Source organism: Cataglyphis hispanica, chromosome 11 (genome assembly GCF_021464435.1).
Source record: "Cataglyphis hispanica isolate Lineage 1 chromosome 11, ULB_Chis1_1.0, whole genome shotgun sequence".
Taxonomy (NCBI): domain Eukaryota; kingdom Metazoa; phylum Arthropoda; class Insecta; order Hymenoptera; family Formicidae; genus Cataglyphis; species Cataglyphis hispanica.
The window spans coordinates 7,229,581-7,256,724 of record NC_065964.1 but is presented as its reverse complement, the minus strand read 5'-3'; the positions used below and the strand labels follow the sequence as shown (position 1 = coordinate 7,256,724).

The following is a 27,144-nucleotide window of genomic DNA, read 5'->3' as shown; positions in this document are numbered from 1 at the left end:
GCACAAATGGTGATACACAATTGGCACATACATTGTCATTGATGCATTATAAGAATATTATGTTGAAAGACATAATTTTACATCATATTCTTATCTCATCCGTCAACTATGCCAAGTACAGATATATGAGCACAGTTGTCTCTATCGTATATTTAACTAAGATAATATTATGCAAATATAAAGAGGAGCGCACGCACGCACATAATATCATGTTTAATGACAAGTATCCTGCGCAACAAATGGCAAAACAATCTAGTTGAAGATCCTATTTTATCCCAAAAATTTCTTAAGTTTTGCTTGATAAAATACAAATAGAATTAAATATTTTATAAATTATATATTTTTTCTTAATTATATTAATAAAATTATTAACTTAATTAATTATTAAAACGAGAGTAAAATTACATTTTTATTGAAATAAATGTAAAATTTAAAATGATATGCATCGATAAAAATAGATTAACAGATTTATATCGCATATACGGGCGGATAATGACACAACGCTTAACCGGCAATTAGAAGACGGTATCGCTTAATTAAAACTCATAATTCATTTCCTACGCACGTGAAAACATAATACAATAAAGTAATTATACTCCACATTCCACGGAGAGCCTCGTGTATTCCCCAATTCTCCCGTGGCGTATTTTCGTCAAAATATACACCAACTGAATTAATGATAATCATCACAGGTACTCATCCGTCCACCACGATAATTGGATTTCAGTGAAAAGGGAGTAATGAATTGAGCGTGCATTTCGCTGTTAAAAGCGCGCGAATTCCGTACAATTCGCCGTGATAAATTTAGCCGGATGGGCTTATGAATCTCTTAAGAGCACGTGTGTTACGAGATCCCTCCCTTCTATGCGAGAAAGCGTCGATCGACAGATAATCCAATACCCCATATCAAATGGCAGAGTTTTCGCCTTCGAATAGCGAAGTTATTTCTGATCCCATGATTCGATCAGATATTACATACATCCTGACTCAAACAGATGATAAAGAATAACAGTAACAGTGCTACATCTCAACAATCCCTCTCCAATTCTGTTAGATCATATTATTGTAACACGATAATAAAAATAAATGTAACATGCGATAAATCATTTATTATTTACGATTAATTTGGAAATTTTTCGATATCTAAATTTTTTATATAAATACTACATACATATAATAAAGATCAAACAAAAAGATAAGAAATTTTATTAACGTGTACTGTATCATGGCAAATCGTTTGGCATTCTTCAAGTACTTTGAAAAATAGGAAACCCGCATTCAAATTCATTTAAATTATTCAAACGATAGTTTCCGAATATTCATATCAGCCCTGATATCGAGCCTAAAGATCTCGGGATGCGCTACCTGACCGTCGAGCCCGCCGGTGGAATTGAGCACGGTGCCGTGAGTCGACGAGATGGAGTTTGGCGGGGATCCGGAGTTTCCCACGTGACAGCCACCGCCGGTGCCGCCGCTACCTCCGTTGCCGCTTCCGCCGCCGACCCCGACGACATTGTTATCGCTCCTGTCCATCCTGCGTACCGAGAGAGAGGGTGACGTCTCTTCCTTTATCCTCTCGCACGCGTCCAAGAGGACGATTCTCTCACGGGCCGCTCCCTCGCCGCGCACTTCCGCCGATCCGCGATCTGAGATTCTGCATCCCTTCCTCCTCCAACAACCCCCGCCTTCACAGGTGAATCATGCAGGATCGAGTCGTGTCGGATGAACGTGTTGCAAGCAACTCCGTTGCAAACGCATCATACGAACCGTATACGTGGTGAACGCGCAATCGATGGATTGCCGTGTTGTCTGGTTGTCTCTTGCGTAAAGACAAGATTGCTCGCTTAAAGTGAGAAACCGTTGACCGATGTTAATACGTGACAAAAGATATCCTCCTTTTGTTAAGCTGGTCAAGAAAACCGTTGCACATCTATTGTTCGAGAAATGTTTCTTTCCTTCTTTTCGTCGTCCACGTTTTCCGTTAAAGAGGAAAGAATTGGCGTAACTGACGTTTGATATTCAAGTATTATAGATAGTAGAGCTTTTTAATGCTCCTTATGTAGAAAGTGTAATCTTGAGAATGTTGCTTTAAAATCTCTAGAGATCAATTTGTATATTGCCCTTCTCTGGTTCTTGCTCAATATATATTCCTGTATAATACCGATAATCAATCATCAATATGAATGTTCGCCGCTTCTTAAATTTCACTTCTGATATTTAAACTTTGAGTTTCTCTTTCTTATCCCAATACAAATGCATTCAAAGGAAGAATCCTGGAAATTAGACACAATTCTTAAAATTGACAGAACAAACAGCGGGGAGTTTCTCCTGCATATGGATTAAATAATTTTGAATTTCTTTCTTCTCAGAAATAAAATTTAACGCTCGAGAATTTCTAATATAAAATGTTAATTTGAAAAAATAATTTTAGAATTTATAAATATACGTTGAGGTAATATTTCGCAATTTCTTCAAGTATAGCATGTTTTTTTTTCTTTTTTTCAGACGACGAGATTTTCACAATTCCACGTGAACACTTCTCGCTCTAACTTGTATCTCTCTTTCTCTCTCGCAAAATCTTAATGAGAATTTTCTCAAACAAATATTAAGTCGATTCAATGCGAACCTCGTGGTTTGCGACTAACCCGTTTCTCTCCTCGTCGCGAATTTCCCTTCTTCATTCTCCGCGAGACTCGCTCCGGTTTGCCTTGCTCGGTCACGTAGCCGTAGCTTCTCGATATACAATCTCTTCGTCGTCGGCGATGTCTTTTTTTCCCTCGTGTCAGACGCGATGTAGCGTGAAGCGTTCAATTTCGAGATCACTGCGAAACTTCGCCGTACATTCGATCTCGAATCCGTTCTCTCCGATAATCTGCAAGCTTATAGTAGATCCTCGATCAAAAATTTACGATAATATAAGAAGAAAGAAAAGAAAGTTGTAAATCTTCACAGAAACAATAATAATCATATCGCGAAGCCATGTTCCTCGAGTTATAAATTAATTATTCCCAAATGATCAGCTGTTTTCGAATCGTGTATAATTCCAGGATTTTTTCTCTTTTCGCGTTTTATACTCGCGAGTCTTCGTGGATCTTGTCAATATAATATTTCGGCGAAAATAATTTCATGTTAGGAAAGAAAAGGGACAAAAAATCTCGATATCTTAGGCTAACATAAGCTGAAATGACAATTTGAAATTTAGAAAGAGGCGAACATCGCCGATTCAATTGTTGATTATCAGCATTATACGAGAAAGAAGTTCTTGTCTATTCAGCAATTCCGATATGACGAGACTGCTTTATACACCGTGTATATATAGTTTATCACGATGATGGCAATTTCCCGCAAAATTCCTTCGTCGTTTCTTTCCTATCCCCCTCTCTTCCTCGCGCACAAAAATATACTCTACGACGACCGGAAGCGCATTTCCAAAAACTCGCTGAAGGCCGTCGACACACACAAACAGGTTCCCGCCCCGGCTACCTGCGCTACGACTGCCCGAAACGAAACCACCACAAAACCGGATCGCGATTTAAATCGCCGAGACGACCTCGCTCGTCTTTACCTAGGAGCTTGTCGATCCAATCGCCATCACAATAAAAATAAAAAAACGTAAAACAACACTCTTTAGCTTTGAAAGCTCACGATTCACACAAAATTATAAAATTTCCAAACTCTCAAAACACTACGGGAGAATTGACGGCGTCGCGTGATAGCGATCGTACACGTTATCCTCGCACGTGAATCAACAACGATGCGACGTCACTTGTACAACAATAAATTCAATTCGCGATTCGGGTATCAATTGTACGTTTCTCTCGCACATCGGTACCGCTCACGACGGATTGGCACACACGACACGTTCGCGGGCGTGGATGCACGTCGCGCGCGTGCATCTCGAATGATTCGCGTCGACTCTCTCGCCGCATCTCTCTCACGCCGCACGCGGCCTTCGCGTGCTTACGCCAATCCGGCAGCGGGCAGGGAAACGGGGCCGGGTCGCGAGAGATCGTTCTTTTTACCTCTTCCCGAAGGAGCGCGGGATCGGTAATATTTCTCGAACGATGTACCGAAGAACGAATGGAGGAAAGACCTTTTGCCGGGCGCGATAGTCCTGGCGACAAACGCGTTCGGTTTCTCTATCGTCAGGTCGACTGTAGAATCGGTCGAGGACTGCAGGGACGCAAAAGGACGGAGCGATACTGGAGGGAGGGACGGCGATGTTTAATACACACGAGAGATGGAGAAAGAAATGGGGAGAGGGACAGGGAGAAAGAGAGAAAGAGAGAGCGAGAGAGATAGAGAATGGGGAAACGGCGAGGGGGGGAGAGGCGGAAAGAGTGAAAGGAGAGAAGAGCAAGGAGGGTAGGATCGGGCACTCGACACCGGTTTTGCCTGGTCGGTTCGCTTAGTTGGCAAGACTACAAGCAGAGGTCGTTCCTCGACGAACCGTCTTTGCCCGTATGAATGTGTACGTACGTGGACTCGTGGGTGTATGCGTACGTAGGCCTGGTATACGTCGTATGTCGTGTGTACGCACGCGGGGCCAGGCGCTCTACGAGAGAGAGAGAGAGATCATTAACTGGAATATGACACACCTTACACCAGCTGGAATTCTGCTTGTCGCGCGGCCCTAGGTATCCGCTTTCCGTTTCTCTATTCTTTGTCGAGTATCGCGACCGGGATCAGACCTATGGATGCAAAATCATCGCGAATGTGAAATTCCGGTTCCCCTTCTCTCTTGCCCTTATCCTTTCTCAGCGCTTTCAATTAAAATGTATACATATTTAGGATGTTAGCCAGAGAATGAGGGAGGAGGGGCCGAGAAAGAGCGACAAAAAATGGAGAAGGCAGAAAAAAGTATACTTATGCATTCGTCGAAGAGAATGATGCTGGATCAAAGGATTAAATATGTGTAGAAACACAGAAAATAAATTAATATTGAAATACTTGAGAAACATCTCGTTCTAAAAAATTGCCAATTAAATTTTCATTATAGAAAAAATATAATAGTCAATTAACAATAATATACAATAATGAAACAATAATTTCTTTTTTAACTTCTATTTTTTCATATTTTTTTTTATGTCTTTTATATTTCACTGCAATCTTTTTCTGTCTTCTTGCCATCAATAAATACGCTGCATTAAATATAGAAAGTTTAAAGTGATGCAGCTGAGAAAAGCAAACCTTATGATCTCATAAATGAAATGAAAGTTGGCCTTGAACGGTCAGAGATATGTATTGGAAGAAATGCCTCAAATTTTCTAACGTCATACAGCTAGTTCAAGGGTCAATCAACGCGTAAAATGTTAAACACAGAAATCAATACAAATAGATTAACAATAAAATTTTTTTATTATACACTCGTCTTCTCTCTCTCTCTCTCTTTTACTTTTTTACGATATATCATTCATATAAAAAATTATTGCTTGAAATCCGATAAAATCATCAAAGTTTCAAAATGGATCTAAAGACTTACATCGAGATATATTATAATTTATATTGTAATACAAGACTCTCTCGTAACAATTTCTTTGCTTGTTTGTGTGTGTACTCTTTAATAAAAATTTTACTTTACTATAAAAACACCATGATACAATTCTATCAATTTACTATCGTTCTTTCTAGAATTAAACAGACGATTCTAGCATATTTCTAAGAGAAAAGTTGTTCTAATGCAGCTGTCGTATTTCCATTTAACGCGATAGAAAAGCTAGGCTTAGTCGATGATTCATAAGTTTCATAAAAGCGTTCTCTCTCAGTGTGAGATCACGAGATCACTAAAACAAATTGCGGTAGAGTCATTCTATTGCGATCGAGTAGATTACGCTCGCATTTTATACTAATGAGAAAAATTACGCTCGCGCTTCCCACAGTGCTCGCTCATTACGTATGAATCTGCTTAACCATCGCGTTGAATCTGGACGAGCGGATAACGGATTTGAAAGGGAAAATCCGACGAGGAGACTACCGTACTACTTTTCAAGCGTGTCGAAGAGGCTATCGTGAAACGAGGAATGCAAACGACGCGTAAGTTTTGCGCATGAAACGCACATTTTAGTGCACGTTCCGAGAGAATATCGGTCTAACAATGGAATTCTTTCCATTCGTTGTATTCTTAAGTTTAAATACTTTCTTACATCAACAAAATAGAAGAGCGCGAGAAAAAGTTGTAGAAAAAAAGTAACAGATCTTTCTAAAATCACAGAGTACCACGTTAAATAAATCGCGTACGATTCATATAAAAAATAATTGAAATTATTCAAATTTTATTTGCAATAATAATTTTAAAAAATCGTATCGATAGATGAATTGATTGAAATGACTTGAATTTTTTTCAGGATTAAATGTTGGGGAAAGCGTGTTATAAGCAACCTTGCAATCGCGCCGAGCACGAGGGAAACGTTTAGGAATGTAAAACGCTCATGGATACGTACATGACACCAGCGCATGATTCAAGCATCCAGAAAAATTTTGCTGCACGTCATATCGTAGAAGGAAAACCGGATTTTAGAATCACGTTATCGGTTTAGGATAATCGTTTCTGTAAAACGTGTTTATTTTTTACCGAAAATTATTATATATTTTTAATTATTATTTTTTAATTAAAATTTTTATTTAATTTGGTGGAAAAAGATAAATATAGATAGAAAAATATATGAGCTGATAATGATTCGTAATTAGATAATGTTTAATTTCATATCTCACACGCGCCAAATTCACGTTTGAAATTTAATTTTTTTTTTCTTATAATATATATATGTGTATAAATATGAATTTTTTACGCAAATATGGACGGTGTAAATTATTCCCAAAATTACCGTAATTTTAATAACTTTTCATTAACGATTTTGCTTTACTCTTTTTTTTATTTTATTTTGAAACACGTTATAAAATAAGTATCAAATTATAATAATAAATAACGCACAATAAAAACTATAGATAATGATCGATTCTATTAATCTCACAGCATTTCCGCGCGAGCACGACGAGAGTGCATAAAATGCGTGAAGCAATGTAAGGACGATGACGACGACGAACACGCTCGATTTGCTGAGCAGCAACGTCATTCACACGCAAGAGAATCTTTCGTCAATAGCGATGGGCAAAAAAACTTATTGGCAACTTTGGCCTGACCGATCGTAAGGACATTTCCTGTGGAATGTGCGCTCGTAACCCAGGTAGATCTAGGTACCTGTCGCCGCAGGCAGGTAGCTGCACCAACCTTAGTAACCGGATGAAAGATAAGGCGACACGAGGGCGTGGTATTTGAACATCTCTCATCTCGCTGTTCAATTTTTTTACCGAAAATTATTGTACATTTAAAAAAATAATTTTTTAATAAATTAAAAAAATTTTTTTTTTAGTTGGAAAGAAATAAATACAAGAATGTATGAACTGATTATAATTCATAATTAGATAATATTTAATTTTATATTTCACGTTTGATATTTTATATATTTTCATATAATATATAAATATGAAAATATGCAAATCACATCACACATATATAGCATCAAAATTTATTTATATTTTTGTGAAAAGTAATAAAGCAATATTACTTGAAATATATCTTATCAGTTTAACGATATTCTTTTCTTAACGATTTTATACTTTTTTAATACTTTTTTTAAGATCGAAAATTCTAAGACATATTGTAGCTGTCATACTGGCCTCCCCATTTTCGCTTGCCCATTCCGTTTACCTGCACTGTAATTAAATTTGAAAAGAGACGCAGTATCGAAAGTGTTAACAAACTCTTAAAACGCATTAGCAGTTAGTTGTAGCGTTGTTGGAAAGTCATGAGATGTACATATTACACACCTGTCGAAACCGGATTAGAAACGTTCCATCTACGACACAATATCGCACTTTCATCCTTCTCTCTCTTTTCTAATTATTTTTACATAGGAATATAAATAATTAATCCAATCTACATAGAATACTTTTTCTGTTTAAGTCTATTTGTTCTATTCTCGGTTTTAAAGTAATATAGAAGTGCTTTATGCAAATATTCTTTTTTTTTTTAAATTTCATGACGTTCTTTTTTATGTTTTTATTAGATTTTGAATTAAATTATAAATGAATCATAAAATATAGAATATATTATAAGCTTTTCTCTGTATGCAAATATATATCTACAGTGTATTTTACACAACTCTGTAGAGAGAAAAAGGACGCACATGATAATTGGCGTGCAATCAAAAGTGTGCGTCTAACGCTATCCGTATATCCGATTATGCGGTCATTTCCCGTGAAATTATACCGGGAATCCGTTCTCCGACTCGTGCAAATATGAGGCGGAAAAATTGCGGAAAAATCGTATTCTTTTAGAGATAAACTTCAACTCTCTCACATTTCGTTTTCACAATAAATATCCTCTTCGTGTTTAAGAAAAGATTACAGATATACCTATATTTAAACGCGCCAGAACGCATTAAAAAAAGAATTTTGTTCATTGATATTAAAGATGTAATTAATAAATTTATCGTAAATTATTTGATGTCTATTAAGAGATCCAATTGGCGTACTATTCTTAATAATAGCACATATACCGCAGATAGATTAGAAGAAAATAGACTGTCCCTCAACGAGTTGACTTAATGTTACGCACACACAAGTGTTGTGACATATGCGTGGGTGCAACGATATGTGTACACCAAACACTGTCATTCAGTTTACCGCAAAGGCGTAATAGATTTATACGAGGAATTTTACGACCGCAATACGTTTCAACACCTATTCTTAACGTGAGCCGTGTATCTTAAAAGTGTTATATAACCGTAAAAATGTTAATAAAAAATGTGCGTATCATTAAAGTTTATAATATCTCAAGATAAATGTTTTTAATATCATAATAATTCAAATAGCGTCAATAATACATAATATAGATGCGCTGATTTATGTGTTAATTTGATCTTTAGTTTTCAATTCTTTTTACCTTATGTTTACGCCGATGTCGTCTCGAAGTATTTGCGATGCCGGTGCCGAAGAGGAAATCGTCTCTTAATAAATGTGCGTCGTGCGAGCTACTTGCGATCCTCTTCCTTGACGTTGTCTTCCGAGATTTCTTATACTTCTTCTTTTTCTTCTTAAAGATCCTACGAAAAATCTTCATACTCTTCTGAAACTAGATGATCCACGAATGTTACCCAAATGTAACGCCGATAAATCGAAGATCATCCAAAATCACAATTCTGTCAACAGATATATTTATATGGAATCATTGTTTTATACGTAATTGTTACAAAAGTTTAATCATACATTTTAAAGAACGCGATGCAAACAATTGAAATAATATTAATCGGAGTTACACGTTACTAATTCCGCGAGACTATACATTACGTGTCGGGGAGAGACGCGAATATTCAATGCACTCGAACGATGCGCACCAACTAAATCACAAACGCGCCGCCGCATTTACGCCAAAGTCGATGGAGTTACTCATCGCGGTGCGCCATATGATGGGGGCGGCTCATAGCTTATCGTCGTATATATACTAGATACACGCACCAGATGCACGCACCCAGATCAAACGGCTCTGAAATCGTCTCTGTGATTACCCAACGCGGCCCACGCGTTCGATTAATCGATCGCGCGAAGCCCCACCGAATGTCTGCCTCATTTTTACATCACCGGAAAAACAAGTCTATTGTTAAAGTAAACTCGAAATTATATTGAGTTTGTGACAAATAAAGTTTCATGACTAATAATCCTTTTTATCAATATTTAATGGCTTAGAAGCGTACATATACATCTTAATTGATATTATTGAACGAAAACAATTTTTATTTACTTAATATAAAATATTATAGTATGACCTAAAAAAATTCCAATGTTATTTCACAAAAGAAAAAATATCATGTATCATAAAAAAATCAAAAGTATGATTGACAAGTTAAATATTCTTTATTCAAATTTTTCGAAATTTTTTTTTCTCTCTTGCATTATGAATAAGATTATTTTTTTTCTTTCTCACAGCAATTCATTATAAATTATCTTTTTAAAAATAATAATTTTTTATCTATAATTTAATTTTGTTTCTATTTCTTTTTCTACATAAATATTTCGATATTACTACGATATCTTCAGAAATCTTTTACGAGGAATAAAAGATTGTGTTTATCTTGATTCAATGAGGTCATCACACTTCTCATTGAATTGATATCGGTTACACCGGATAAGCACCGTTAAAGGACGCGCGAATTGAAGTTCGCATACCTACATGAAGAATGAAGATAAAGCACTTCCTCCGGAAGAATTAAAATTGCCAAAGAGAGCCCAATATAATTTTGATTTGAAACCCTTTTCGATTTAATTTCAAAATGCGTGATTATTTGCGATTATTTGAATATCCTCAAATTCATTTTTATGACATTGTATTATCATAGTTGGAATAAATAAATTATTCAATAGCGCTAGAAGAGATTAGACTGATAATATAATCAAATTATACATTTGAAAGCTCGAAAAGATTTTCTGATGATTTTAATGCTGAAGATGATTACGATAAATGCATTATCATCGAGAGTAGCTTAAAGTGTAAAATGTATATGATATTACGTACTGCAATAAAACATATCTCTTTCTCATCATATGCTGCATAAAATTTATATAATTCATTTTTCCTTGAATCCATTCAAGCATTGTGTTTTTATATTAGTAATCACACCGTAAATTTTGTATTTTGATGATAACTGTGATACATTTTCAGTAGTGAGATATGAAGATAGATAAAATAATAAGAATTTTGACATGTGATAACAATTATATATAATTAAAGTTTCTAAAAATTTTTACAAAATGGATCCATTTTAAATTAAATCTTGATTTAATTTTTATTATTTATTTTTAAATCTGTAAATATATAAAATATCTTGAAAAAATCGATTCGATGTTACGTCCACTTTTCAACAATATTGACTTGTGAGGTCTCACAACGAATAATTGTATAATTTTCTTTTTTGAGCATGTAAAATGTAAATGTATTATTACACGCTCATTTATATACGCCTGTATTGACGCTTAATGGCGACAAATATGGACCGTCTGTAGTATAATGATAATGAGATAGAGTGTCATGATATCTCACTGCTGACAATAAAACGCCCATCAAAAATATATGTTGGCACATTTGTTATTACATAGATTAAGATATATAATTATTTGTTTCTATTACTTGTTTATATATAATTTTGCTCGCAAATCTCCTTTTTTATATTAAGCACTTTTTAATCTTGCAAAATGACAATTTAAAAAAAAATAAAAAAATTCACAGAATATAATCTATAAAAGTCAATTACATATAGTGAATCACATATAGATAAAAGACTATTTTAATGAAACTTATTGCAATATTAGTATTTTTTGTTAATATGTGATAAATTAAAACTTACTTAAAAAATTCGTATCTCACTTTATTTTAAAATGTAAGTAAATTATAAGTAAAACGCAAGCTTTTGTAAAAAAGCAGTTTGTCTTAATTTATTCAATAGTGTGCACTCTCGCTATAATATGATGTATACATATATTTATAACTAATTAATAAACATAAAATATTAACATTAAACAGAATTTTCTTTTACATAAAAGTGGCATCTCTACAAAAAGTTGCCGGTGATTTATCTGCTGGTTTTTCTCGTTTTCATAATTTTAAAATTATATTGTTTAAGCAAAAATATTTTTGCGCCATATTAATTTACGATAATTATTATGTAAATCAAATGTGTTTCAAAATTAAATGTCCTGGAACATGTACTTAATTATTCATAAAATTACAATATAAAGCCCCCACTGATATTTTTAATTTTCGCAAATGATAGTAGACGATGATCACATAAGTTATGATATTATATACGCGAATGATATCGGCGCATTTCACGATAAGTGTTTATTGGAGATATAAATCCGCGCATATACACCTTTATATTGAGGGGGCCAAAGACGCGTAGAGCGTATCACTTTTTGTCTTCAGACAGTTTTATCTCGTGACAGTTTACCAGCGCGTTCATCGTAAACATAAGCGATTTCTCGACAGTTTCTCTTCAGTTTCTCTTTTTCATATCATTTCAAAATGACAATTGACACCGCTACGACGGTACATATTAATGATGCCACGTCAAAACCCTTTTTGGTTACCTTACCAGATAAAGGGAAGAAGAAATACATATCACAAGTGTCAAATGATTCTACTGATTCTTCCGGCAAAGGAAAAAAGCGTTTTCAATTTCTAATTAGTTTTTGCGGTAAGTAATATATAAGATTTAGAAAAAAATAACAATCTTTTTATTGAGGAACATTGAAATCTAAAAAAATTGATCTTCCTACACACACAAATAACATACTTATTGAAAAGTGCAGAAATATGATAAAAAATATAGAAAAAATATTGGAATAAATCATACAAAATTATTGAATTTTTTAAATATCTATTCATAAAAATAAATATTTTTATAGTATTCTCTCTCTATCTTTCAAAACTTAAATATTTACTCAAGTATAAAAAATAATGTACGTGTATAACGAGGCCGACACTTTGTCTCACGATATCGATATTATCTAAAGTAATTGACTTCTTAAGACCTGCTTACGATTGAATCAACTATTTATCTGTCTGCTTATGACATTTATCATGAAAAGAAGCTTTGTGATTCTCGAATATTTAAGATTTTTGAAACCTTACAATTAGTCTGGAATAAGTTTACAAGAAAACCTCTATAACAATAATTTTTGTATTCTATTGTTTTATTTCAATGTTTTATATACAGTTCAATATTTTTCATTACTTTATAGGATAGCTAAAATATTTTAGATAAAAGTTCCTTTATAACAAATACTATCTGCAATCAATTTTTCTAATAATCCAATTTTCATTCGTATATTATCAAGTATAATTTTTTAATAATATCTACAAAATAAAATAATAACATTAATTAACGTAATTGATAACTCGTTCATTATGTAAAGTTTAAATGCGATTTATCATAATAAAATATCGAATATACCGCGATTCGTTGAACTTGCAAAGTCAAAAAACGATTTTAGTAATAATGATTTTATAAATGTTATCTACACTTTTATAATAAGTTATTTCGATTACTTCAACATAGAGATTACAATAAAATTTCAATTATCAAATCTTTATCATTTCTTTCTTATCTGGTATGTCTATCAACGCAATTTTTAAAGTCGTTCTTTTTTATAAATAAATTTTCAAAATTTTCATAAATTTTATCTTTTTTTTTCATAAAATATATGCATATTATATATTTATTATTTTGCAATAATTATTTTCGACGAATGTAATTCTAGTCTTATGCAAAATTTGAATTTAATTATTTTAGATAATCAAATATCTGCAAGAATCTGCTTTGATTGACATGCGTGATATGAATGATAATTTAATCACTGTTCCGCTGTACATAATCTAAATCAACATCTTTATCATTTTTCACCAGAAAATTGTTTCAAAGAGATTAAAAGATACAATGTATGATAATAGAGAGTTACTCTTACAGCCCGAAAGAAATTTCATAGTCATAAAAGAAAAATTTTGTTAATTTAATATAGAAAATATTATTGCTAATATAATGTTTGACACTTTCTTAAAGCAATAAAATTATTTAATATGCTTGATACATTCATACTATTAAAACAGATTTTTGCGATTTAAAAAAATAACAGATATAAATATATATAAATAGATATAAATATATATAAAATAATTTTTCAATTAAAATTGATATCATTTCAATCTAAAGACTTTTGAATCATTTCCGATATCATTTAGCAAAATTATCTTATGTATTTAATAAGTTCGATACACTTTTTTTAAATTGATATAATATGTTTTCTTTGATGATAAGAATGTGACATTTCTTTGCAGCTGCACTGGTCGGCATGCAAGCTGGCGTAACGCTCGGTTGGACATCGCCGATTCTGCCGTATCTCACGTCGGAAGAGTCCTTCCTTCCCGAACTGTCCGAAAATCAAATCTCGTGGATATCGTCCTTGCTAGCGTTGGGTGCTATCGCAGGTGCCGTGCCGGCCGGCAAAATTGCCGACTGGATCGGCCGAAAGTGGGCCATCATTCTAACAGTCGTGCCGTTCGCCACATGCTGGCTCACTCTAATCACAACAAGGAACATCATCAGCACATATGTCGCGAGGTTTGTCGGTGGGATTGGTGCCGGGGCGGCGTGTGTCCTGGTGCCCGTCTATGTCGGCGAGATTGCCCAGACGTCGATTCGGGGCGCCCTGGGCATCTTTTTCCCTCTGCTCTTCTCCTCGGGGATTCTCTTCTCGTATGTGGCGGGTGCCTATTGCTCCTACATGATCTTTCACATCACCTGCTGCATCATCCTACTACCCTTCGTCCTAAGCGCGCCCTTCATGCCGGAATCGCCGATGTGGTTGATGCAACGGGAAAGCGAAGATCAAACCGCCAGAGTTCTGTCAATTCTACGAGGATCGCGTTACGACATTGACGGGGAAATGGCTGTTCTCCAAGATGATGTAAACAGGATAGCAAAAGCATCGGGCGGTATCAAGGACCTCATCGGGACCAAGGCCGGACGTAAGGCCACCGTTACTTGCGTAGGACTCATGTGCTTCCAGCAATTGTGCGGCGTGGACGCTGTTCTCTTCTATACGGTCAACATCTTCCAGGCGGCCAACAGCACGATTGATCCCTTCCTGGCGACCATCGTTATCGGGCTTACCGAGGTCGTGATGACAATATTCGTTGCTTCCGTGATTGACAGGTTAGAATATTTAAGTATTTCTTTCACAAATCGTTTAACGATTCTCTCTAAATTAATCATTTCTATGAATCAATTTTTATTTATTTTGAATTTGACATGGCAGCCGTTTAAATTTTAATAAACCGTTTGGCGATCATTCTCATTAACTAGTTTTATCTATCTCTTTCAATATGAAATTGCATTAATTTTTATGTGCGATAATTTTTACTTCAATTTATAAACTCTTATGAATTTCCTCTTTTTTTATATGTCATCCCCTTTCGATTCATTCAGATTTGGTCGAAAGCCACTCTTGATAATATCCGGCGCGATGATGACCGTTTGCTTGGCCATCCTGGGTTACTACTTTAGACTCAAGGACGAAGGAAGCGACATGAGTGCCTTTGGCTGGGTGCCGCTGACCTCTCTTGCTTTCTTCAATATTGTTTTCTCGATCGGTTATGGATCCGTGCCCTTCACAATAATAAGTGAGATATTTCCACCGGAAACCAAAGGCGTCGCTAGCAGTATATCGATTGTGACACATTGGAGCCTCGTGTTCGCTGTCACCAAGTTATTCCCGATCATGGAGTACAAGATGGGCCAAGCAGTAACTTTCTGGACATTCTCGTGCTTCACTGCCGCGTCCGTAGTCTTTGTGTATTTTGTATTACCGGAAACAAAGGGTAAAACATTGCAGGAGATACAGAAAAAGCTCGAACGAAGAAAAATATCGAGCATAAAATATTCGGTTGAACCGGTCTGAAAATTTCAGTATTATTTAAAAAACGTTTACCTTGTCGCGTCACGTTCAACGCAAAGATTAGTATTGATGGTCCTGGTTTAAAAAATTGTGAAGATCGATGAAGGAGAAGAATGTACGTCACTTTTTTATATTTTTTTTATTTTTATTTCTTTTTTTTTACGGATACGGATTATTTCTCTCAAATGATTATTTGTTATAAAATGTAAAGTTCCTTATTTTTTATTTTGTATTTGATATAATTATTGTTAAAAAAATGAAGGAAATTTGAGGATTGTAAATGCGTAATATGTGCATCTGTAACTATTTTTTAGGAATGCATTTAAAATATTCGAGAATATGCAAAGAATAAAATATACAAATTTAAGATCTTTTTCTTGCACAAAAATAGATATAGATATGTTCTGTCTATAAAACTTTTTAACATTTTATTGATCAAAGCAAAACATGTCGAATATGTTGAATGATTTTGTTATTTTAAGTAAGAAAATGTATTTTTAGCATTATAATAACAATATTTTTGTAATTAAATTAATAAAATTTCATGTTACAAATACTGTTACCGACCAACTGATGTCTGAGTTAAAGTAAATTCTCTCTGTTAGATGTCATATACTGTATGTTTGTGACGAATACATCGCATTCTATCCCTCTCACGCTAATCTTTTAAAATAATTTTAATGTAATTCGAGATGTTATTTGACCAAATAATTATTTATTATAATTATTATTTACTGAAAAGCTATTCATATATATTAACTATACTCGACTTCTCGATAACCGATTATTGAATACTGTAAATAATTGTATAGTAATATTTATGTTTAAAAATATTTAAAAACATCATAATGATATTATGGTTATTGCGTATAAAATGTTAAATATATAAAAAATGCATTTGAGAATGACATTAAATTATAAGGGACAACAAAAAATGTTTTTTGTTCTGCAATATACGGTAAGGTTCTTTTTCCTGCTCCTCCCTGCAATATTTTTTTCTGAAATAAATTAAAATAATTGGAAAAAATTCATCTGAACATATCTTAATTTTGTCACTTATACAAACTATGTGCATCGTGCATAGGAAAATATTATAGCTATTTTCTACTTTTTCTTTGATGTTGATAATCAAATGACAACAAGCGATAACGTAGCAAATTTCTTCCGAATATTCTGTAGCATTTGTCTTTCTTATCGAGTCTCGGTAATTGAAATGAATCTTTATCTCTTAAATTCTTGTGAATGAGCAATGTACAACTTAAAAATGATATTGCTTGTTCTTTTTTTTTGTTATTTCACATTCAAATATCTCTTTGAATTTATATATGCAGTTTATATATTTTTTAAAATCATTCAACCACAATTCTGAAGCTTCACAAGTCTTTCGTGAAGAAAATAAATATTAAAATATTACATTTTTCTCTTGATATGTATAACGTAAAAAAAAAATAAAATATTATGTAGAAAAAAATTTATTTTGTAAATTAATTTTATTAAATAGAAATTTCTATCAATTTTTATTTTAAATTTATATTTATTGTGAGATCAGTACTTGTTGCAGAGACAAGTAGAACATCTAGTATTTTTATCACATAATACTTTCAAACGATAAGGCAATTCAGTCGTCGACAGTGATATTACGCTGAGTTTCACAATAGGAAGATTACTGTTTGATTCGAGTTAGGGATCAAGTGATGAGGCTGTGCTATTCGCCGCGTATTTCTCGGACGTGCTTACAATACCAGCGTTCCGTCTGTGACGTACTTTTCAGACACAATGTATCGCTTTGTATTTGGTATTGGCTTTAACGCGATTATGTCGACTCACTTGACGCAAATCCTCGTTTCTATATTTCTATCTCCTCCTTATTATTATTGCGATTGTAAAAACAAGGCAAATTATAATTTTTTGATATATGCACATAAAAAATTATACATATATAGTTTTAAATTTTCTTAATAAATTTAAAGTAAATTTTTTTACAAAAATTTTAATTCTCGTTAATTTTCTTTTTAATTTACGTATTAATTTTTAACATTAAGAACGATTATATTAAAATTCTGATTCTTATATAAAGTCCTTATCCTCTGGATTTTATTGTAACAAAATGTTTGAGACATGATATTTACTAAAATATTTAAATTTTAAAGATTATATGAAAAAAGACAAAGAATCTAATTAAACTTCAATAAAAAAAATGATTATTTCAATTTTCAACAAGTAAACTCGTCCTATTTTTAGGATACGCTTATGACATTTTATATAATATCTTTGACAATATAATTAATATAATAGTAAATATTCTATATAAATATATATAGTCCTCGTACAATAATCGATAAAAAAATATCATGATAATAATTCTGTGTTAATATGAAAAATTGATAACCGATCTGTCCTGCTAAGAAAAATATCTCTAAAATTTCTCATGAAAGTATAAATAAGCAGGCATCAACACTCACGGAAAGATGAGGACTTGGCGCACGATGCTATAAACCTTAAGTAGAACTCGGTTTCCGGAGGTTTGAACAACTTATCCTTCATAAGTCTCGCTGATGACGCTCCACATTGTGGGGAGTTTCGTCGTCCCGTTTTGCTCTCTCTAAAGACCATTATGGTGCAAGGGGATATAAAAGAGAAGTTGTAATCATGCATTGCAAGAATGGTTAGACAGGTAAGAATATATACAGAAAGTAATATCCGGTGCATTCTCTGTTTCTTCAACGACAAGCAATTGTTATAAAAAGCTTCCATTATGTCATAATATATCTATTAAAAAAGTGTATGACATAATAATTTGTCAAAGCCCTTTTATATATCCGCGATTTTTTAATGAATGTCTTGATATTCTCGCATAAAGGATACTTTAAATACTTTTTTTTCTTAAATATCAGAGATAAATTGTCGAATAAATTCGCTCAGAATATGTCTTTTTTTTCTCAAAATATAATTCACATCATGCATGTATACATTTTTCGCCTATGTTATTTGTCATTATGTTTTTCTTGCTTTTTATTGAAGAAATTTTATCGTTAATTTAATAAAGCTCTCGATTATATATATATACTAAAAAAAATTGTATCTAATGTTTAATTCTTTACAAGATTAGTTCAAGCATTACATTCCATACGTTTTATTAAGATGACAGATGAAAACATTGCAGCGTTTAGAGGTGTTTACAATATGGTTAATCTAAAAATTGTTTGTTTTGTGACATTTCGTATTCATAAACGCGCGTTCTGTGTCCTCGATCTGAATTCCTTTGAATACTAAATCAAGGACAAGATATGTTTCACAATTTACGGCCGTTATAACCACACGAATAGAAAACAGCGCTAGTTATATGTCCGTCGCAAAAGCGATACATTACAGTATGTCTTATCCAACATCAGCAACTTAGCTTATAAGAAATATTGCAAGACCATGCCGGCAAGGTTTTGTAAAAACCATGCATTTAAATGTATATTCAAACGTGACTGAATAATCTTCCGTTATCAAGACGAAACTGAGTTATTCTGTGAAATGCATTTCACAAGAATAATACCGATAAAAATGAAATACATTTTCAGAATATTATAATTACTTTTATTCTAGAAAAAATATGATGTAGAAGAGTATATTATAAAAAATATATATAATAATTTGCTCATATAAATGCTAATAAAAATATCTTTGATGCAAATCGAAATATTCATCAAAGAAATCAATGAGTTTTTCTTTCCTTTAATTATAATTTTATGATAAGTAAATAACCCTCACATAGCATGAAAATAATTATTGCGATTGATTATTTGAGAGAGTTAATAACTGCAGTTTACAAGAATGCAATGTTTTTTTGCAATTTTATTGCAATTTTTTTTTTATTATTTTACTTATTATTAGTTTGAAAATATATTTAATTTTTTTTTTTTCGAAAACTGCAAAACATAAATATTTGAATATTACAATTATTAGTTATAATACTTTTTCGCTATTGGATTTTTTTCGTTATAAATATTTTATTAATTCAATAAATTTTAATGAGTATTCACAGTAAATATTATTCGCGCGTAAATTGTACGCTTTTTATCCGACCCAATTTCAATTACCCCATTTGACCCTAGAGTTCGCAGGAGAACTTATTGCAAGATTGCTTGCACACTATGAGAGAAAGTACCTTATACTCGTGGGAATGTACGTCCGGATACTTTCCGAGAGTAATGTACTATCTAATAAGTTTTGTAATTCACAATCCGCAAAAGCCGTAGACATTCAAAACTGTATCGCGAATATTAACAATATTGCTCATCGCAAAATAAAAAAAAAATCACGCTTAGCTCTATATTTAATTATCATTATGCGCATTTATATATCTGTGTGACTTATTCGATGTGTAGATGACGATATCTACAACTTTATTAACGTTAATTATTTTAAACTTGCAGCAAATATTCAGTTCTTTTCGCCGTTAAATTGTAGTAGTCGAACAACAGTAATTCTGTTAAATGGAAAAATCACATCGAACTTAAGAGATAGTAGCCGGTGCAAAATAGCGTCTCAAGTATTATCTCAACGAGTTTAAGAGATTCCCTCTACGTACGGGTTATATTTCACCTATCAAATTTCATGTCATTTTAGTCGCCAAATTTATATTTCTCGGATATCACGTAATGTCGCGGGCCGATTATCTCCACTTTAATTCAGGTGGGATAATCATATAATAGATGAGAGAAATAGTGTAATTTCCGTAAAGGCGAAAGGAAATCAACCAGGCAGAATCGTTTATATTCCTCCGTTCTTCGTAAGATTAATCCTAACAAATTGCTTATTACAACACTGACTGCTGAGCCACCGTTAAAATATGGAAAAAGTATATTTTCTGAACAAATGTGTGTAGTGTGTGTGTATAAGTTTGTTATTATAATTTTAAAATTTTCACCATATTTGATATTAATTAAGTTTTAAATTATATTTTTGTTAAAGCGATACCTGAGAACTGAAGAGATGTTAATTAGAAAACAAGATTTTATCATTTATTTACACTTTCAGCTAATTAGTTGAAATATTTAATTTTATTTCCTAATTAGCGATAATTATATATGTATGCTTAAATTTCTGCTAACAAATTCTTTTTTCTAATTTTCTAAAACGAATCTTATTTCTCTATTGCTATAATTTTTACCTTCCATTAATTATTTTGCAATGCGTAGAAATATTCATAAATGATATTATCACGTTGGCACAGAGTAATAAGATACTTTGCTTCATTAATATATAATTAATTAATCTCCATTGAAATATAATTATACTAATGCTAATTGATCACTCCTATTATTGATTTTCACTTAAACGAGAAATTTGATATAAAATGGCACGTTGAAAAAATAAAGCGTTTCTCGATTTGCTCCATTTACGATATTGCTTAAACTTCTCCCCAGCAAATACTATTTCGAAATTAATCCAAATTTATACATTTATCGATAATTATATCGATAATTATACATATATTATGTATATATATCCGATAAGAAATTCATATAATGTCACGAAATAACAGTTTTTCGTTGTATTTGTTTATTATCTATAATGAGATCTTTAAAATTTGCGCTAAGATAAAATGATTGACAAACCGATCAAAATCGATTCTTATTTTCAAAGAATCAATTTCCACAATTTGTCATACAGAAATTTGTTATCTTTCCCCTAATAATAGTATATAACATAAAAAGATAATTATATCGAAGATAATATACAGGCAATAGAATCTCAGACTTAAATTTCCATGGAGAAAAAAGTCGCCAGAGCAAAACCGCGATAATAAGCTCTCAGCATTTGCGATCCCGCGGCATCTCATTAAATTGAAATCCGGATGACGGCAGGCGAGGTAGCCGTGCTGTTAAATCATCGTGACGCGAGACCGATAATCGCGCAAGGACGGAAATTTACGCGCGCTCGCGGAAAGGCTGTTTCGCTGCTCGCGCGTTAACTCGCTCTCGCATCCGGCGGAATCTGGTGTCGATTGGCGGATTAATTACAGCGCGTGTCCTATGGAATCTGGGGGTACCGTTCGCCCGGCCGATCCGCCTGTTTGCCGTATCCTGCTTGCCAACACTAACAACTATCCAACCATCACCATCACCACCACCATCTCCATCGACAACGTCCGCCACCACCACCCGCAGGGGGGTTGACTGCGCTCGTTCGTTGTGGGGATGGAGGTGGGGGTTGGCGTCAGCAGCAGTGGGTGTTCGTGCAGGTACGCGGCCGCGTACCCCCCGCGACCATCATCACCAGCAGCGTTCTCCGACCGTGCCCCCCGTCACCCTTCGCCACGTATGTGTGTGTGTGTGTGTGTTTGTGTGTGCCCTGAGGCTCTGTAGCTACGTGTGTACGTAGCCACGTCGACGGAGATTCCGTGCGGCCGGCGTTCTCCGGCTCAGCTCGGTTCGATACGCGCGCGCGCGTACACGATACCGGTGGGGTTCAGTGCCGACAGTGCCGCCACAGCTCTCGTAAGAGACGCCCGTGATTTTGCACCCCCGCTCGAACAGAATTTACCGAACTATACGACGAGGGTGCACCACGGTTTTCTCTATCTCTTTCTCTCTCTTTCTCTTTCTCTTTCTTTCTGTCTCCTTTTTTCTCTCTCTGTCTGTCTTTCTTTCTTTCTCTCTCTCTCTCTTTTTCTCTTTATCTCATACCATTCTCGCCTTTTCTCTCATACTCCCGTTTCAACATCTTCTCTCTTCGCTTTCGACTTTTCTCTCCTCCGCTCGATCGTACCATTCGCATCGCAACTATCGCTGTACCTCGCCGGATATGGTGATAAATGAGACGAGTGAGTGTTGACACTGGGGATACGAGCCTCGGCCGTTCCGATCTCGTCTCAACACCTCGTGGTGATGTGGGTGCTAGTGATGATGATAGTGGCGCGTTGATACGAGGCGACCACGCTGTTCGCGAGTATGTGTAGGCGGACGCGCCTTTCCCGCCGGTGTGTATCTCAACAAACAATAGGGCTAATCGCATTCTGACCATATGGCCGATAATTTGTCTTCAGGATCATCTACATGTCATTCACGTGATTCCGGTTCGGAGCGCGAGCTATAAACGTTGAGAGGGTCAGGGTGATCGACCGGGAGACTACGACGCTTCGTGACATCGTCGTTGCATTTCCGTGACGTGCGTTTATCTATAAAGCTTTATCCTCGCGAAACGGTAAACAATAAAAGCCCACGATCAACGAAGGAACAAACGTTTTCGCGTTTCAAATTATTTATTATTGATCGAGCCATCGATTTAATATCCATCGCGAGTTTCCTTCGACAGATTTGCATTAGCTATCAGCGATTCACACGATAATTTCACGCGCCTCAATCACGTTGTTGATGATCGATGATGGTGAGTCGCGAGAAATCACGTGGTCGATTTTTACTTTTTTGTACCATATACAATTTATAATGAAATTTATCCTGTCATGGGCAAAACAAATCGAAATTCCAGAGCTATTAGCGCGATCGGTCGATGCTTATAGCAGGCAATACTATATGATACTCGGTTAGTCGCTGACATTCAGAATGAACTATGTGCAGCACACAGGTACGAACTCCTTGACCTCTTAAAGTCACGACACGACACGACACGAAGAGTATACTTCGCCACGCGAGTATGTGTAAACCGCTTTCGACAATACGGTGAAGCTAAGCTCGAGCGAGAATTGCAATGGCGATATAACTCGAAGAGGCTTGCGATCGAAGGCTTTTCGAGATTTCAAGAGGTTCGTCGTTGACACGGAGAGGAAGCACATTAAATCTGGTCTTTACAAGTTTCACCCTGTCTCACGAATACGGCGTAACCACCGTCGTAATCCGTTATACGCAACAAAAATTACCGACAAGTGAAATCGGCGCAAACTTTTTGAAAGCGCGAAAACGGATTGCGAAAAGTCCCTGTCATCATCCATCACGCGCGAACACTTACCAACATTCTCCGCTATTGAGACCCTCAATATATATGTAGCAAATTTATCGGATATTATCTACCTATCTGCAATTCATTGCCATCAAGTCATTTTAAAATATTGAGAAGACAAATCGTCTCACGATGTAATTTTGCAGCACAGTGCATCAACATCATTAACATCTACGAGACTACTCCTTTTTGTGCTGTGAACTTTTGATCTTGGATTACAAAATTTTTAATTAAAAAAAAAAGAAGTATGATTTCTGTATTTAAATAAATGTTTTCGAATGGAGATTTCACGAGTGTTTTAATTGATAAAAATGTGATCGAATGTACGCAACGTAAAGTACAATTTAAAAAATACTACTATTACTACAGAAATCGATGCCGGTGTTCCAAAATATATTAGATGCAATCTAATGATCGAAACTTTGTCAAAAATCAATTTCGAGACGAAGAAGAAAAAAATCAGGGGAAAATTACTCGATTTCCCATTGTAATTCTTTTATATTTCTTAATACTTGCTGACTAATTCATCGACAACAGCGCAACGGATTAGCAGAGACTGAATCAAGATAATTTAGCGATAGCATAAGATCGACGAAAGTAGTACAGAATCGAAAGGGATGATCGAGCATAGGTCCCAATGACATCTCGGCGGGGCGGGAGCGAGGGGTATAAAAGTCCTCCCAGCCCTCCGAGCAGCGGTTCGGAGGACAATGGTTTCACTAACCGACCTCGAGTGGTCGGACTCTACGTAAAAAATCTGAGCAGAGAAGAATTGGATGAATTGGCAAAAGAGGGTATCTACGGACCAACGGGAAATCCGAACGATCGACCTAGAGACAGCGGTAGTCAGAGAAGTCTTAATCTCCCAGGTAGCAGCAGAGACTTTGACGCTCAGGATTATATCAGAGGAGCGATCTCCAGGACACCTCAGCCACTCAGAAGAGCCGGCGTTGGAGTCAGACATCGGGAATTCAATGAGAACTTAGTGCGGAGAGACCATCATGGCTCGCTTCCGGTGGAAAAAAGTTGGCCGAGACGACTGGAGGATCGTCCGGGGCAGGCTTCGCCGGAGAGGTCCGCTCGAGGATCCTCCGAGTTTCCTGTCGGTTGGAGAGAGCCGTTCGTACGGCCCGGCATATCTTTGTCTTCCAGACAAAGTTCCATCAATGTGCAAATCATTGACGATGAGCCTCGATCACGTCGCTTCGGAGAAAGCTCGAGATACTCCGAAGGACCCTCGCCCCGTGTTCCTTCCACGAGAGAACCCGATAGAGACCAACGGTCGTCGAAGTCGGTCGAGCGATCGCCGCCGTTGTATGCGGGTCTAAGTCCGCCTGACTACACCGAGTACGAAGAATTGCAAGTGGCCAAGATTCGCCCTAAAACTACGACAAGAGTTTATCGGAATGGCGACAAGGAAAGTGAGCCGTACAAACATCCAAGTTCACTGGCGGAAGAGAACCAAGAGGACATCGCGATTTTCAAGACGATGAACATTGGCCGAGCGAAAGAAATTCCAAGTCAATCGCGAACATCTCCGGTGACGGAAAAACCAATATCTCCAGAATCTAAGAGCGAATCCCCACCGATTAAGAGAGTCGGCTCCAGAGTGCAAGACAGCACGAGACTACGACCGCCATTGGCCGGAACTGCCGGGACTTCCGCCGATTCCGGTACCGGAGATTCCGGAAGTGCGGAGATCCAGGCGGATGTCGTGACCCCTCAAGCTGCATCGGATGACGTTCTCGATTCTAGCGTGTCCAAAATCGAGGACAAGTCACCAAGCGCGAGGACATCCAGCACCAAGGGCGGCAAGCAAACGGTGAAGCCATTCACGAAAGAAAGTCTTGACAGGTTGGAAAACAAGACTGTGCAATTAGTGCGCGAATATGGCTTTCAACCTAAGAAAAAAATGTCGGTGGAAGATGGTGCCGTACTGCCAAATAAATTCGAACCATTTCCGAGCAAGCTCTATGGCAGGCCATTGGAGGAAATCGACAATTTCATTTACGACGAGGTAAGTGCATCGTTTCGATCGCATATTCTTATATTTTCCACATTCTTATTTTTACATCTTTGATTCCTTACCAAATAAAATTATCTAAGAAATAACTGCTTTCTTCTTGAATTGTCTATCATATAATATGTATTATAAATGTGTATTATATAATATAATGTAATATACATATATTTTATTTTATATATATAATATATAAAATATAGTATATAATATACATATATTATAATTTATAAATTAAAAAATAAAAATAATTAACTTGTTAATAGAATTAATCATTATTGAAGAAAGCCATTGAAACTAATATTTATATATAATATTATATTGACTATAATGATTGGTTCGCACTGCGTTAATTTCTTTAGATAAAAAAGTAGCTTGCATATCAAGACAAAATCAAAAAGTTTAATTTCAAAGTTGCTAGAGCTTATCACAGTTATCTTAAATCTACAAAGGAAAATGTTAAAGGACCACGCAACCGAGGATCGTTATAACGCGACACCGCGCTGTGATACAACCTCAGCAGACGTGTTTTTCCACCTTATATCATCGAATTTTGCTGGCAGGCGAGAGCAAATATCGGTCGAACGCGCGCGATTTTTGTTTCTATAAATAAATTTCTCCGCTCGGTAAAACGAATGGAACAAAGAAAGCAAAGAGTAGATGATAAAAAAAAGAGAAAAAAAAAGAAGGATAGATTCGGCGGAGATGTATATGCACAAGATAGACGAAAGGCGCTTAAAACGGAAGCCTTTTCCAGAGACGGAAAAAAAAGTTTGAAAGAGAATTCGAAAGAGAGGATGAGCCATGACAGATCGGCAAAATGGAAAAAATAAAATGACTAAAAAAGAAAGAGAAGCAGAAAAAGGAAGAGAGAGAGAGAGAGAGAGAGAGAGAGCGGGCAAATCTTCTCATAAATATGGAATGGGAGAAAAAAAGACGGTGAGAAAAGAGATGAAGAGACGACGAAAAAATTAGGCAAATTCACATGTATATATTATATGTATGTGCACTACACTCTATTTATATTAAAAATCGATCGCGACTCTATTCGTGACTTGTTCTCAAATAAGAAATCTTTGCGAGAGATTATGTGGGTCACAAAGACGTGTCGGATTTCTTCTCATTTCTCATTTCTTTTAATTGCTCTTATTCCCGATTATTTTTCTTATTCCTGAGGGCGCTTTCACATATATGAAGAAAAAAATTTTAATGTAGAGAACGTGCAGAATTTTATGGAACAATTTTCATTTCTTTCGAAGTATTTCATACTCAAATTTCTCGTTAGACGTCAATGAGAATGTGTCACCTTATTGAGATATCAAATGCGGAATGTGAGTTTAATATAGTGCTGGTATGCAGTCTTTCGCATAAATAACGTTTTAATCTCTTGCAGATTCAAACATACTATATTGCTATTTGCTATTCGCTATTAATATTAAAGAAAAAAAAATAAATAAAATATATATTCGAATTCTTTGAATATTTTTCAGTAAAGTAATGATTACTCAAAAAATGACGGAAAAATGAAAAATAAACTCCTTCTTCGTATTATTCTGAAAAGGAAATTTTTGTAATTTGTCTTCGACAATTGGAAATCTTCTCACAATGGAATAACAGAGGATCCATTTCGCGCGTAGATGACGGAGTGTTATAACGATATATCAGCC

The 27,144-nt window shown here is 35.1% G+C and overlaps 3 protein-coding genes and 1 long non-coding RNA gene across 15 annotated transcripts in view; 3 read left to right on the top strand and 1 right to left on the bottom strand.

Annotated features, from left to right (window-relative positions):
- Nucleotides 1–27,144, bottom strand: part of LOC126852962 (tight junction protein ZO-1) — a 44,193-nt gene that overhangs the window by 10,282 nt on the left and 6,767 nt on the right. For 2 of the 11 annotated variants that reach the window (XM_050598268.1, XM_050598266.1), the window contains exon 3: nucleotides 8,945–9,200. In XM_050598268.1, coding sequence (XP_050454225.1) covers nucleotides 8,945–9,121 — 177 coding nt within the window. In that variant the 5' untranslated portion in view covers nucleotides 9,122–9,200. Of the gene's footprint in view, nucleotides 1–1,365; nucleotides 2,274–2,645; nucleotides 2,880–3,565; nucleotides 3,592–4,022; nucleotides 4,175–8,944; nucleotides 9,221–9,267; nucleotides 9,413–27,144 lie in introns of those variants that run through there. The other 9 variants (XM_050598271.1, XM_050598273.1, XM_050598267.1 and 6 more) reach the window with 9 other exon arrangements.
- Nucleotides 4,369–7,261, top strand: LOC126852965 (uncharacterized). Its single transcript, XR_007687890.1, has 4 exons — nucleotides 4,369–4,637; nucleotides 5,880–6,033; nucleotides 6,345–6,556; nucleotides 6,974–7,261. It is a non-coding gene; the product is annotated as an uncharacterized LOC126852965 (long non-coding RNA).
- Nucleotides 11,932–16,429, top strand: LOC126852964 (facilitated trehalose transporter Tret1-2 homolog). The gene is made up of 3 exons (XM_050598278.1): nucleotides 11,932–12,248; nucleotides 13,889–14,765; nucleotides 15,039–16,429. The coding sequence occupies exons 1-3, from the start codon at nucleotides 12,077–12,079 to the stop codon at nucleotides 15,508–15,510; spliced, it is 1,521 nt and encodes a 506-aa protein (XP_050454235.1). The 5' UTR covers nucleotides 11,932–12,076; the 3' UTR covers nucleotides 15,511–16,429.
- Nucleotides 24,095–27,144, top strand: part of LOC126852961 (sodium channel protein 60E) — a 61,757-nt gene continuing 58,707 nt past the window's right edge. Inside the window, exon 1 of one of the 2 annotated variants that reach the window (XM_050598259.1) lies at nucleotides 24,095–25,474. In XM_050598259.1, coding sequence (XP_050454216.1) covers nucleotides 24,095–25,474 — 1,380 coding nt within the window. The remainder of the gene's footprint in view (nucleotides 25,475–27,144) is intronic. The other variant, XM_050598260.1, reaches the window with a different exon arrangement.